Source organism: Polypterus senegalus, chromosome 6, assembly GCF_016835505.1.
Source record: "Polypterus senegalus isolate Bchr_013 chromosome 6, ASM1683550v1, whole genome shotgun sequence".
Lineage (NCBI taxonomy): Eukaryota > Metazoa > Chordata > Cladistia > Polypteriformes > Polypteridae > Polypterus > Polypterus senegalus.
In genome coordinates this window covers 2,431,440-2,445,087 of record NC_053159.1, presented here as the reverse complement: position 1 = coordinate 2,445,087, position 13,648 = coordinate 2,431,440, and the positions used below count along the sequence as shown (strand labels likewise).

Below are 13,648 nucleotides of genomic sequence, written 5' to 3'. Positions count from 1 at the left end.
GCCCTTTGTTGAAAGACAAGGATGGTGGGAGCTGCCTTTGTACTCGTGTATCTGCTACCCATCATGCCTTGCATTAGCATGGTGCTTTGAACAAAAGGAGCATCGCAGGCAGAGAAGGACACGTGGCCTGGGAGACCAAGCAAAAGTTATAACTGGGCTTCTGTTTTCATGGAAAAAGCACCTGGTTAATATGTACCCAGGCCTTTTATTCTTTTACTACATTTTCACACACATTTTAGGTTTAAATACATCGTTAACTGTTATTAGGCACTACACAGAACATTACAAAGTCCAAAGAAGAATGAGCCGAGTTTACTGTCAGTATAAAAGGTCTCTTACCACACTGTTGCTAGAGTTTTTGAGATGATTGTGCAGAAGTTTGGTGGCCCCATCCTGAAACGTTTTTGGCAAGGCACCCAGGAGCATGGTGAACTCGGGAGTGTTCAGCTCAAACAGAGAAATCAGGACTACCTGGGCCGCCTGTGGAGCGGGAAGAAAAAAACAAAAAAACACACAAATAAGCCTGAAGCCCACAAGCTGACATTCAGATCATCATCTGTTCAGATTGTCCAGTGCAGAGCAGAGCCAAGTTTAGAAGTACTGGCCAAGCATCAGCCCCATCACGGGGCACGCTCAGGCACACACTGGCACCATCATAATCTCTATGGTGGCCAGTTTAGAGTTCCCAATGTCTTTGGACAGAGAGAACCAAATCACAGCCACGTCTCCGGGTATGAGAGGAAGGCCACAGCTCTCTCCGCCCTGCACATTCACATCAAACGTTTAATTCAAAGCTCGTCACCATTTTACTGATCATCTTTGTAATGTTAGACCACACAGAGAAGGCCGATGGGATGGATATGCGTTAAAGATGACATGCGAGATGCAAGTTAATGTTTCTTTTCCAACAGCTGGTGAGTCAATTGTAGTACTGAGTAGACTGCCATTTGTGTGGCATGCATTGGCATGGGTGACAGAAGAACAGACAAAAAAATCCAACCGTCATTAACACTAGAATTACCAGAGCCTACGAAAAAACTCTAGATCTGGCCCACCTTAAAACCGTTCGCACCTCTCTGCCAGCGTCTTTTGTCTTCTAAATGTGCTGACAAAGACAAGCTGCAAGCAGCCGGCTATTCCATCCCCCCACCGACTTCTCCCAGCTCAAGCCTTGATGGATTATCTGGGAGTGAAGTGGAGTTTTGGAGTGGAAATAATAGATCGTTATTTGGAACCCACGCATTTCACGTGTGTTCCGATTCCACAGTAATCTGTGTACACACATTGTTAAAACAGAAACGTTTTTCATATTTTAGTAGTAAATGACAAAATGTAGGCATAAACTATAGAATGTGTGAAGCCTGAAGTCCAAAGATCAAATAAACACTTTCACAAAAGGTTCAAGGACGATACAACAGCTTCCGTGGCGTAGCGCTAAGACTTGCTGACTTGTAATCAGGAGTCCCCGGTTCAATCCCGACTCACTCCTATATTTGCTGTTTTCAGCAGTGAGCTGCTCTTATTGCTAATATTATTATACAGTACACACATACACTTGGTTTACGTCTGTAACACACGGTGTGCATTTACAGGACTTGTAAAAGTTACCGTTTTTTCTCACTTTTATTCTCTCTAAATCACGATCACGATACATACTACCAAGGGGATCTGACGCTGTTAGTTTTTATTTGAAACTGGGAATAACTGGAGATGTGAGTGGTGTTTTGAGACAATGGAACTGGACATTCTCTCATCCGGAGGGATTAAAGCTGACACACAGACGCTGGCGAATCTGTCTTCTTCGTATCTCGCCGTCACTTGATTTTTTTTTTTTATTCACTTTTATTGAGTGTTCCTGCTCACGCTGAATTAGTATGTGCTGTATGGTCTACGATGTCAAAAAAAAAAAAACAGAGACATAGGTATACAGTCATGGCCGAAATTATCGCCACCCCTGGAATTTTCCCAGAAAATGCACAAATGTTTTGGTATCCACTTGTTTACTTCCTTTATGTGCATTGGAACAACACAAAAAAACAGAGGAAAAAAAGCCAAATCTGACGTCACGTCACACAAAACTCAAAAACCAGGCTGGACAAAATTATTGGCACCCTCAACTTAATATTTGGTTGCACGCACTTTGGCAAAAATAACTGAAATCGAGCCTTCCTATGACCATCAACAAGCTTGTGACGCCTCCCAACTGGAATTTCCGACCACTCTTCATTTGCAAACTGCTCAAGGTCTCTCAGATTTAAAGGGCGCCTTCTGCAGAAGTGTTCAATCGGATTTCGATCCGGACTCATTGCTGGCCACTTCAGAACTCTCCAGTGCTTTCTGGGTGCTTCTAGAGGTACGTTTGGTGTCACTGTCCTGCTGGAACACCCATGACCTCTGATGCAGACCCAGCTTTCTGACATTGCGCCCCAAGATCTTTTGGTAGTCTCCAGATTTCATGATACCTTCCACACAGTCAAGGCCTCCAGTGCCAGAGGCAGTAAAACATCCCCAAAACATCTCAGAGCCTCCACCGTGTTTGACTGGAGGTGCCGTGGTGTTCTTTTCTGCGTAGGCCTCATTCCGTTTTCTGTAACCACAGTGGCGTGACTCGAGCTCGTGCCGCTCAGGGTGCACTGGTGCTTCGATTTGCTGCCCTCCAACATATCTGAATATGTTAAACTATTTAAATAGAAAATTAAAATGACGTATAGAGAAAAATTAAGATACATTTTGCATAGATTTATTCATATATAAAGAAACAGCAATCATTTTTTATATATATTTATAAGCATCAACTAGACAAGAATAGAGTATAGACGCACTGACAAGCCGTGTTCTAGTTAATAGTTTAATATAATTACGCCACGAAAACCAGAACCAAAGTAGGGTACAAGTGACAGGTGGGGATGTTTTCTGCGCAGAGCAAAAGCGCATTCGGATTGATAACGAAACGAAATTATAAATTGTAAATTAGTTGTTTATCTTCCTAGAAATTATTATCGGTGTCATGTTTTTAATTTTTGTTATTACCTCATAAATGTCAACTGCTGTGTCTGATGCCGTCACAGGAGGACAGTCTGAACATTACTTTTCAAGCATTTGTGGTTAAAAAAAAAAGAGAATTTGACCATTTTCGTTCATGAGTGATATTTTTCCGACCCCTGCCGCTTACACACGAATTGTACTGAGCCTTGTGGCCAATAACGCCACCCCCAAAAATGTGCTGCCCGGGGCAGACCACCCCCTCTGCCCCCCCACGCCACTGTGTAACAGTAGGATGATGAGCTTTACCAAAAAGCTCTACCTTGATCTCATCTGTCCACAAGACGTTCGCCCAGAAGGATTTTGGCTTCCTCAAATACATTTTGACAAACTCCAGTCTGGCTTTTTTCTGTTTCTGTGCCAGCAGTGAGGTCCTCCTGGCTCTCCTGCCATTGCGGTTCATTTCGTTCAGATGTCGACGCTGTTACACCCCGAGTCTGCAGAACGGCTTGAATATGTTTTGAAGTTGATTGCGGCTGTTTATCCACCAGTCGGACTCTCCTTCATTGCAGTCTTTTATCAGTTTTTCTCTTCCATCCACGCCCAGGGAGATCAGCTACAGTGCCACGTGAACTCCTTGATTATGTTGCGCACAGTGGACAGAGGAACATGAAGATCTCTGGAGATGGACTTGCAGCCTTGAGATTGGTGATATTTTTCCACAGTTTTTGTTCTCAAGTCCTCAGTCAATTCTCTGCTCTTCTTTCTGTTCTCCATGCTTAGTGTGGCCCACTCAGACACACAACACACACAAAGGTCGAGTCAGCTTGTCTCCATTTTAACTGGCGTCAGGCGTCATTGCTGTGTTGCCAGCACAGGTGAGTTCAAACGAGCATCACATGCTTGAAATAAAACGATTTACGCACAGTTTGGAGTTCTGTGTGACGTGACGTCAGGGTTGGCTTTTTTTCTCTGTTTTTTTGCATTGTTCCAATGCACATAAAGGAAATAAACACGTGGATACCAAAACATTTGGAATTGCAACAATTTTCTGGGAGAACTCCAGGGGTGCCGATAATTTTGGCCATGATTGATATTTGGAATTCTTTGTTTTATGACGTCTATAGTACATTTCGGAAAACTTTATGGCACAGATGCAACATTATTCATATTCTTCATATTCATTAGTATAACGTCTTGCGGTTTGTAATCGGTGACCGCGTGTTTCCCCCCCGTCTTGCCAGTCCTCACATGTTGCTGTTTCTTTTGTACTCCAGGACATGCAGAGGAAGGGACAGTACAGAGCAGTAACTTCAGCGCTATCATCAGATTCAAAGGTCACCATGTGTGCCAATCCTGCTGCACAGTGCCAGCGTAAAATCACATGATCTGACGCTGTCCCTCAGAGTCACCTCGGGGTTACAGCGCGTGAACTTATTCGGTGCAGCAGGATCAGCGCACATGCTGACCTTTGAATCTGATGATAGCGCTGAAGTTACTGGGTGACCCAACTTGGTCGCTGCAGTCACAAACACTCAGTGCCATCTCAGCTCGGTGGCACTTCTGGCGTTGCCGTTCACATCTTCTGGCCCTAACTTGGACCTCTCGTGCCGCTCAAAGACCCTCGACTTTTTCATGCCCCCCTTCCAATGTTTCAGTAGCATTTTGCGACACGGGTGACACTGCACGGCCATTCTGAGAATTCAATTGTCACACCTCGTATTGCTTTGAGCCAAATGTTAGTAAAGGATTACAATTAGAGCAACGGCGTGTGTTAAATACTTACTGAAATTAGTTTGAAAATTCACGACAAAAATACTCACAATTCAGATGCTTTACGAAAACGTCAAGTAAAAAGATAAAAACTACAAACGTGAAAAGGGTAACATTCAAATAAGCAGCAACTCCTGTCGTCCATACGACTTTAATTAGAATAAAAGCACAGCTAAAACAGCGAGCTGGTCCAAGTGGTCCAACAAATCGGAAAATGATATTAAAAATACGAAAGCCCGAGTAGATCATGCAGTCAGATGGAGGATGGCAGGCAGAGCCGAGTTATTAGGAGACAAACACGCAGGCCACGGGCTGAGACCGTGACCGGTTAGTACATGTCAGGTGTACCTGCTTGCACCTTTCCTCCAGGTTTCCTTCGCCGGGCAGTGAGGGGACGGTACTGGGCCGGGCTGGCAACTCGTCGGCCACCCAGTTGTGGAGGGTCTGAGTTCAACAGGCAGAATTGTACAGTTAGGCTTTGGAAAGAAGCAAGAGGACCAGACATGGCTGAAGCTACGGAAGGCTCCTTACTAAAAACTTTAACATCATTTGTGAGGATAGGAGCCGTCAAAGTGGGCTCAGCGCTTCAGTACAAGGCAGGACGGGGAGAAACTCCAAAGAAGTGAACACCAAATGACAGCCAATAAATGATAAAAAACATCAGGCACACCATACTTACGGACACTCCGTCTGGGGCGCACTGTGGAAAAGCAAAGATGAAGCACTCAGAGTTTGATACAAATATACAGCTGGAGAGGAAGCCAGCAAATCACAAAGCAGCAAAACAAAAAGAACGCGACTCCGCTCGCTCAGAGACACTGGCAGGCACATGAGGCTCTCACACGAGGGACGGGCTGTCACACCATTACAGCCAACATGTCTGATTTTGTTGTAAGATTTAGTATTGTAAAAGTTATGTAACCCGCGTAGTAATCAACGAACATATCTGATATGTGACTCGCGCACTTGGTCTGCCGTACACAACGCATTCACCTTCACTAAGCTGACTTACTGTGCAGCAAAAGGAAAGAATTAACAAAGGGGCCATCGAGCAGAACGGGCGTCACATCAAACGAGTGGGCAACGGCAGAGTACTGGACAGCAAGACGAGAATCCACGGCTTTCAGCCACTCGTCATCAAATCACTTATCGACATCAAAGATCATCCAGTTGACAACACGCACGATGGGATAGATAGATAGATAGATAGATAGATAGATAGATAGATGAAAGGCACTATATAATAGATAGATGAAAGGCACTATATAATAGATAGACAGACAGACAGACAGACAAACAGATAGATAGATAGATAGATAGATAGATATGAAAGGCACTATATAATAGATAGATAGATAGATAGATAGATATGAAAGGCGCTATATAATAGATAGATAGATAGATAGATAGATAGATAGATAGATAGATAGATAGATAGATAGATAGATAAATAGATAGATAGATGAAAGGCACTATATAATAGATAGATGAAAGGCACTATATAATAGATAGATAGATAGATAGATATTGAAAGGCACTATATGATAGATAGATAGATATGAAAGGCACTATATAATGATAGATAGATAGATAGATAGATATGAAAGGCACTATATGATAGATAGATATGAAAGGCACTATATGATAGATAGATAGATAGATAGATAGATAGATATGAAAGGCACTATATAATGATAGATAGATAGATAGATGTGAAAGGTACTATATAACAGATAGATAGATAGATAGATAGATAGGATATAAGAGCTGTAAATTCCAATATGATCCATTTTGTGAAAGCCAAAGCTCCGAGGTGCTGCAGCCGTTGGCTCTCGTGGTGATGGCTGCCCTGCTTCTCCTCACAAGCTGATATTAATGGTGCCCTGTGGTTGAGTGTAACTTTTACTCGTTAAGTTATTAAGTGCACGTCTTTAACTTTCCCCCAGCAGGGTCAGCATTAATGCCGACATTTAAAAGATGTAAAATAAAATTGCAGGTGAGACGTTGTGGGAAAGTGGCTGTTCACTCATAGTTAGCTGTTATTCATTCTTGAACATTCCTGCATCCATTTGCTTGTGATTGGCATTGAGTTGTTTTTACGGCTCAGTCATCTTCAGATAAATATTTTAAAATATTCTAACATTAATTTCAGATAATCACAAATGCAAAAATGAAACATTTTGAGGCTCTCTTTTTCAACCCTTTAGATTCCACAATGTCAGATTCACAGGACCTCCGAGGTGAGGTGGCTTTGAACTCATACTTGGGGACACGTCCACGCCCGGACGTCTGAGGCGGCAGTTGGGACATCAGGCTTGTAACCCCCCAAGGAGGTCACTGCGCCCCCGAGCCGTGTGTACGTCTTTCAGTCTGGGACCTTGTGCTGCCACCCCACAGGCCAATGACTGATTTAATGCCAGTCTTCCTGGAGGGGACACTAAAAGGTTTATTTGGCCCCCAATGTCTTGAGCACACGTTGCCTCCTGCTGTCATTTCGGTATCACTGTCTGTCTCTCTTTACCTCGGGTCCATCACTGCCAAGCCCCCCACCACACTGGCACGTGCTGGCACCCTGCTTTTAGAGCTCTTGGGCCGACGCCTGCACTTTTTCCTGTCCAGGTAGAAACACGGTGACATCGCCACAAACATGAAGTAAAAGCCAAGGGATCAGTTTTTACAGCCTGCCATTAAATAAGCTAAATAAACTTAAATACAAATTCCCTGATAAGTTAATAAATCTTATGATAAAGAAAAGAAGATTTATTGGCTTTTATTTTTAAAATATTTAGTGAAAATTAAAAGCAAATAAATCTTCTTTACAGTAAGATGTATTAACTTATCAAGGAATTTGTATTTAAGTTTATTTAGTTTATTTTAAGAAATTCTGTCACGTAAACTTTTCTTACCCCACTGGCAGATTTTTTTTCTGAATAAAAACAAAACATCTCCCTATTTCTATTTTTCATAATTTTTGCTTATGCATTTTCTGCAGTTTATTCAACTCTTTATTTAATGTAATAAACTCTCTTGCCTACGACAGTCAATATTTATTAGATAATGTAGGAGTGCACAGACTGTAGTGCTAGCTGGGCAGCACGGTGTGCGTGGTGGGCACCGGCCCTGGACTGCCCTACTGTGGCATCGAGCCCCCCGCTCCCCCCGTGTTATCGGGCCTGACATAAACGTGCTGTTTCACTTTGGTTTGGTTTGGTTTTCCCGGGAATCTCCTCTTTTTCTATCTGGGAGGTTTTGACAAAATTGCCAGTTTATTCGTTTTTTCACACTGCGGCCCACCATTCCCAGCCCACCCAGTGCACTCTTTTGTCAATTCACGTCCCTTTTTTTTTTGTTTTTAAGTTTTATCTACCGTGTAATTGTTAACAAACATCAGATAAACCTGCAATGGCGATGCCTATGACTTACTACAAACGCTTACAAAACATCTACATTAAAAAAATACTGCGGACCCCTGAAGACAAACATAGCCAGTCGTGTTCTTCCAAGGATATTTAGCCAAAATTCGCTGCCCAAATGTACAAACTGGAGAAAGGCGGCCACCTGAGATGGAAGTCGAGTGGTTGAGACCTCAGAGTACCTCCTAGTGGCCAAAGGTGGAGCAACAATCAAACAGATCAAGTCCTACTGGTCGGTAATAATAGGAGGAGAGATTCCCTTCGCATGGACTTTCAAATTTGTCCCCTGGGGTTGATTTTCTCAGGGAATTTTAGTCAACTATTTACAAACACTTCCTGCGACTTTCAGGTTCGGGACAAGATATGGAGATGGAAGTGAACGTGATGTGCCCGGTGAGTGAATCTCTCCGATGAGAACAAGCGAGTGCTCTGCTTATGGCATTTCTTTATCGCTGGCAGGAAGCTTTACAAGACTATCCAGGAGTGGTGGGCCCAGTTTCAGACGTCTCCGCTGTGGAAGGATCAGCCTGGACAAAGACCGACACGACCCCAGATGTCCACAAGACAGTTGTCACTTAGCCACCCACAATGTTCACTGGCCTTTTCCACTCTTTTCTTCTCTTCTGCCGCCTTCACTCCTCCACACATGAGCTCCGTCTTCTTCCTCCCGACTCCGGCGGCCCCTTTTATAGCACACCCGGATGTGCTCGCTGATGATCTTCTTGCAGCACTTCCTGGTGTGACAGAAGTGTTGCATGGACACCCGGTTCCTCTTCCTGGTTTGGTGGAAATGCTGCCGTCCAGGACTCTGAGATGGTCCGGGCGCCCCTTGGTGGTGGCCACGGACCCCAACTGGGTTGAGCTTCCAAGCTCTCCATCCGTGACCCTGATGTAATCCAGGGGGGGGTTGCCCTCTTGCGCCCCAATGGAAGATATCGACACCCTTTACCGGTCCTTCCCTTCTCCAGGCGTCCCGGTGTGGCAAGGTCCCCAGTTGTCACCACAAAGAAATGTTTGGCTGAAGATGTCCCAAATCTCACCAGAGGTCGCCCCAAGTGCAAGCTGAACGTCTCCACAGCAGCACTCCTGCTCTTCGAGCCCCCAGGACCGTCCTCTTCATCGGTGCCTCTGGGATCAGTCGTACTCGCCCAGCAAGGTCACTTTGTGGTTTCCGGCTCTTCCCCAAAATCGAGGCCAACACGTATGGAAAATGCTAGAAGGATCGGTAAGACGCGATGAAGGCAATGAATGGAGAGGATTTTTCGGGGTCTTTTTCAAAAAAATGGATCTACAAAAGTGCACTGAGGTTGAGGATGTGGAGAAGTGCAGGATGAATAAGATTTGTGAGGAAAAAAAGGAACTTGGGGGTCATCTCTCTTATTTCAATTGAAGCAAATGGACTTTTGGAGCTCCCCTCATACAGACTTTAGCAAGTTTCCAGTGTCACAAACTAGAAGGCCGCAGCAGGTTAAGAATACGGCATATCAGGCCCATGGCATTTGTGAAAGTGGATATCTGTGCAATATGAAGGCAATTTAAATAATTCATATTAATGAAAATGCAGTTATTACTACGAAAGTACAGCCTTGTCAAAAACCTGAAAGAAACTGGCAGAATCCGGTTGAAGCAATTTGTCTGTCCCTGCATAAAGCCTGGAGGCAAAGGCGGAAAAGAAGAAACCTTCAGAGAAAAATGAAAAAAATGTGACAGCTGAACAGCAGATGACTGCACGAGCCACCGCAGCGGCGTCACCGTCACTTCGCTCTGTGGCCATTGCAAGTGGCACGCTGCACCCCGCCAGGCACTCCATCTGAGGTTGAAGTTCAAGTGGAAGTTTTCCAATGACTCTCCTATTGCACCACAGGGGAGCAGTTTGTGAAGTAAATCCACATAATGGAACTTGATCTGATTAAAGGATATTGGCGCATTGTGTGAGTGTGTGACCTTTACATGGCAGGTGGACTAATAGAAGATGAATACCATGTGGGAGACAGCTGGAGGGCTCTGGAGACCAGGGGTTGGCGCTGTGGTTGAATGCCCCTCTGCAGAATGCAGGACTGACAGCCACTGACTCGCTTATGTCACTCTCGATGGCCGTCCACCTGGCCCCGCCTCTTCCAGCCACATGACTGCTTAACCAGGAAACCGGGCGTCTTGTTCCAGTCCAGTAACGGACTCACGCCTGACAAGACATCTCTGCCATTTCTGTCGCGTGCTTTTTTGTTATTTTCTTCATTCAGTTCTACGGGGTCTCCAAGGTGGGGCCCCAACTTTTCATCTTTTACAATACAATTCCACTTTTTTCCCCTCATAACTGACTGTGATCAATTTACAGTGACCACGGGGTCAGTTGCTGGCTGCTGCCAGCGGGTCGGAAGTTGCTATTGTTTACGATGGTGGGCTGTCACACATTGCTGCTCCGACGATCGCTCTCCATCTCGACACGCTCAATCTCAAATCACCAAGGGGGTCCCCACTCTGATGACAGCACTAAACGCACCAAGGGGACCCAAACCAGCCCCCCTTCCACCTCCAATGAGTACGTAAAATTCACCAGGGGTGACACCTCACCCCACCCATCGCCTCTGATGGGGTACTGCTCCAGCAATGATAATAAAACTAATACAGTGGAACCTCGGTTTACGAGTAACTTGGTTTACGAGTGTTTTGCAAGACGAGCAAAAATTTTTAATAAATTTTGACTTGATAAACGAGCGATGTCTTGCAATACGAACAGTATGGATACGCTTTGTCTGCTGAGCGTCATGTGATCACAACTGAGCTGATGGTTCTTCTCTCTCTCTCCTTATCTCGCTCGCTTGCTCGCCCAGCGCGTCTCTCTCTCTCTCTCTCTCTCCTTATCTCGCTCGCCCAGCGCCTCTCTCTGTTTACTACAGCATTGTGACTGTGTGTGTGTGTGTGTGTGTGTGTGTGTGCTGTGAAGTGCGAGTCCCCATCTTGCTCCCCAAAACACGAAGCTGAGTCTCAGTACTTTAACACCAGTTTTATTCAGCTTGAAACAGCAACAGCGCTGTTATTTATTGCAGCGGGATCTTTATAATGTTCCTTGTATGACCCATTGATGACAGGCGCTTATAGCATGTCTGCGATCATTTTGGATGCGCTTATACGGCGAACTGCTACAGCGCTGGGAGACTGCGATTGCTTTGGGACGCTCTTCCGCGTGTCTTCCTGTTGGGTGGAATCCCACAAGAGTTTAGAAACTCACTCACACCAGCCATGATTCATTTTAAAGGTAAAGTGCAGGTTAATTTGTTTATGTATTTTACTTTATATTTTGTCTTAATCATTTTTATATGAATAGTTTTGGGTTGTGGAACGAATCATCTGAGTTTCCAAGTTTCCATTATTTCTTATGGGGAAATTCACTTTGATATACGAGCGTTTTGGATTGCGAGTGCGTTTCCGGAACGAATTATGCTCGCAAACCGAGGTTCCACTGTACTAGTAATAATAATTACATTTACATAGCACTTTCTCGGGACTCGAAGCGCTTCACATAGAGAGTGGGGTGCCACTTCAACCATCACCAATGTGCGCCACACACCTGGGCGATGGAATGGCAGCCATTCCTGCGCCAGTACGCTCACCACACATGAGCTGTGAGCTCAGGGGTTCTTAACCTGAGGTCCGTGGACGCCTTGGGTTTCAAAAGGTCCATGAGGGTCAGATGAAAATGAACACTGACATTCACTATGCAGCCTGGTCAAGTTGATTTTTCTCACGCGTTACGTCTCTTGATGTTATTTTTCTTGCACGCCATTTTTCTCACAAGTATTTATCTCATCTAAGCCTAATGTGTGAGTTACATGATGGTGAGAAAAATGTCGTACGAGAAAAATGGCAGTCACCATACCGGTGAATATTTCTGGGGAAGGGGTCCATAATTTTCGTCAGATTCTTAAAGGAGTCTGTGACTCACAATCAGGTTAAGAATCACTGTGTTAGGTGGTGAAGGGGTGACAGAGAGAGACGGGGGGTGATTAGGGGGGCCAGAACCACTAGGCCGTGATCACTGGCACTTCAGGGTACACCCTGCTATTTATGAAGGATACCCACAGAGAGTCCGGACCTCGGTGCTGCGTCTCAATTTTACAGCCCAGTGTCCCCATGTCACTGCACCCTCACTCAGACCACAGGGTTAGCGCCCCCTGTTGGGCTCTCCAACAATTCTTTCAGCAGCAACCCAAGCTTTTCCGGGTTGGTCTCCCATCCAAGTACTGTTGGGGTCCTAAGCACCTAGTCCAGGGATTCCCAATTCAGTCCTTGGGGACCCCCCAAACTGTCCATATCTGTGTTCGCTCCCAGCACTCTTGTACACAGGCTATCGGTGACGGTGTACTGACCCACGTGATCCTCAGGTACACAATTCCATTGCTCTCGTATGCACTGGCTGCCAGGGTCAGTCTTGTGTGGCTGTGATCAGACATCTTACCCATAATGCAACAATTCACTTCTCCTAAAGTCAAAACTTAAGAATACACACGGCTCAAAATAAAATAAAAATACTGATCACGAAAAGGAATATTTAACAGCTAATCAAGAAATCTAATAAGAAGCTGCATCATAAATCCTTCTCAGCTAACGATTTGCCTGAAAAACAATGTTTTAAACGTCGGTACCGTCTTCTAAATGAGCATATAAATTTAATACAACATATGACTTGGCGTAAAATAGGAATGAGAAATAAATCAACACATGTCACGACCTTGTGAAAATTGATAATGACGCTGGTGAAAACTAAGAACGACTACTGGGCACTTCTACCATTTTTGAAGCCTGAATCCATTTCATGACTCTACAACTACAAAGATTTCCTTTAAAATGAAACACGTAACATAATTTGGCTTTGGCATTCACTGTAACTTTCTGACAGCTGAATATCAATGGCAGTCAGGCTTCAAGCAGGGCGACTGGTTGTCTTGCAGATACTTTACCTTTCTCACGTCTGAGCTCTTTGGTTCGGTTGTCCAAGTTATGATTCGGGAAACAGCCAGCCGTGTTTCACTGGAGTTGACAAAGTCAGCAGGGTCCATCTGCTTAGCAAGAGACTCGATGTACTTCAAGATTGCCACTTTAACCTAAAGAACAGAAAAAGAGACGTTCACGCTCATCTGACTGCTCCGTGACGGCCATTACCGCTAACAGTACGGTGAAAAGGAGACGTCGTGATCAGAATTAGGGGAACTCGGGAGGGAGATCTGTGGGCCCACGTGCAGCCAGCTCAAGGGGGTCTTACCTTACACTGCACGCCTGTCCTCACACACCACGGGGGGCTGCATTCTTAGTGTGGGATCAGCAAACCTGACTCATCACATGTCCTCTTCATCCACTTACCAACCCATTGAATCCAAACGCAGGGTCACGGGGGTCTGCTGGAGCCAATCCCAGCCAACACAGGGCGCAAGGCAGGAATCAATCCTGGGAAGGGCACCACCCCACTGCAGGCATGTCCTCTT

At 45.0% G+C, this 13,648-nt stretch overlaps 1 protein-coding gene across 30 annotated transcripts in view; it reads right to left on the bottom strand.

Moving 5' to 3' along the window:
- clasp1a (cytoplasmic linker associated protein 1a) overlaps positions 1-13,648 on the bottom strand; it is a 317,477-nt gene that overhangs the window by 60,543 nt on the left and 243,286 nt on the right. For 16 of the 30 annotated variants that reach the window (XM_039755254.1, XM_039755256.1, XM_039755260.1 and 13 more), the window contains 2 exons: positions 13,127-13,270; positions 340-480 (listed from right to left, as the gene is read on the bottom strand). In XM_039755254.1, coding sequence (XP_039611188.1) covers positions 340-480; positions 13,127-13,270 — 285 coding nt within the window. Of the gene's footprint in view, positions 1-339; positions 481-5,103; positions 5,200-5,434; positions 5,456-13,126; positions 13,271-13,648 lie in introns of all 30 variants that reach the window. The other 14 variants (XM_039755243.1, XM_039755255.1, XM_039755245.1 and 11 more) reach the window with 2 other exon arrangements.